Here is a 1,139-nt window from a genome sequence, read left to right as displayed (position 1 = left end):
CCCCACCCCCACACACACTAACAATCTCTCACTACCCCACCTCCCCCCTCACCTCATCCATAACCAGTGTTGAGTTCACGTCGTTGTACACGTCTATGGCAAAAGTTGTCAGCTCCTGCGCCGTCAGGTTACACAGTTGCTCCTGTAACGTTTCTGCGTCACTCTGACTGTTAAAATCAAAGTAGCGCAAGAGAATCTGGCAAAAAACAAAACAAAACAAAACAAAGTGTAAGTATTTTAAAAATGGTAAAGTGCAGAGGACTGTTGAACTCATAGTTGCACTAGAGAACCTGGCAGAAAAAAAAATATTTAAAAAATATAAGTTTTTAAAAATAGGTAAAGTACAGCTGACTGTGAAATTCAAAGTAGTGCAAGAGAATCTGAAAGAAAAAAAACAAACAACAAATTGTCTTTTTTTTTTAAACTGGTAAAATACAGTTGACTGTTGAACTCAAAGTTGCGCAAGAGAATCTGGCAGATAAAAACCCAAAACAAAAGAAAATATAAGTTTTTTTTAAAATGGTAACTACAGTCGACTGTAAAACTCAAAGTTGCGCAAGAGAATCTGGCAGGAAAAAAAAAAAAAAAAACTGGTAAAGTGTAGTTGACTATTAAATTCAAAGTAGTGCAAGAGAATCTGACGGAGAAAAAAATAATAAAATGTAAGTTTTTTAAAACCTTGGCAAAGTACAGTTGACTGTAAAACTGAAAGTTGCGCAAAAGAATCTGGCAGAAAAAAGCCTAAAACAAAACAAAATGTAATTTAAAATAAACTGGTAAAGTACAGGAGACTGTTAAACTCACTGTTGTGTAAGGGAATCTAAAAATAAAATTAATAAAATCTAAGCGACTGTAGGTGTTTTATGGCGCTTGCAACTGCATAAGGTCATACGAGTACGCGGGACATATTGAGTATTTTCAGTTTGGAAGGAATTAATTTTGAATTTTGCCCCTATGGCGGCCGAAGCCTATTCTTATCAATTTTTGGACCATAACTTGCATATGAGGCCTCCGAGATTTTTTCACCCTTATCTGAGAAAGCTAGGTGTTAGATCTTACCTACCCTACAACAGGTGTGTGGCTGAGAGACAGCAGTAAGAAGGAGCCAAGGATTGGCAGCAGAAAGAGTCAGGAGCCAA

At 36.8% G+C, this 1,139-nt stretch overlaps 1 protein-coding gene across 1 annotated transcript in view; it reads right to left on the bottom strand.

The window, feature by feature from the left end:
- LOC101862380 (phospholipid-transporting ATPase ABCA7) overlaps window positions 1–1,139 on the bottom strand; it is a gene marked incomplete in the record, with an annotated part of 83,587 nt that overhangs the window by 72,433 nt on the left and 10,015 nt on the right. Inside the window, 1 exon segment of the mRNA XM_035972811.1 lies at window positions 53–196. Within this exon segment, the coding sequence (XP_035828704.1) occupies window positions 53–196 (144 nt within the window).

This window comes from Aplysia californica, unplaced genomic scaffold (genome assembly GCF_000002075.1).
Source record: "Aplysia californica isolate F4 #8 unplaced genomic scaffold, AplCal3.0 scaffold00859, whole genome shotgun sequence".
Lineage (NCBI taxonomy): Eukaryota > Metazoa > Mollusca > Gastropoda > Aplysiida > Aplysiidae > Aplysia > Aplysia californica.
The sequence above is the reverse complement of the archived record's forward strand: the minus strand, read 5'-3'. Positions and strand labels throughout refer to the sequence as shown.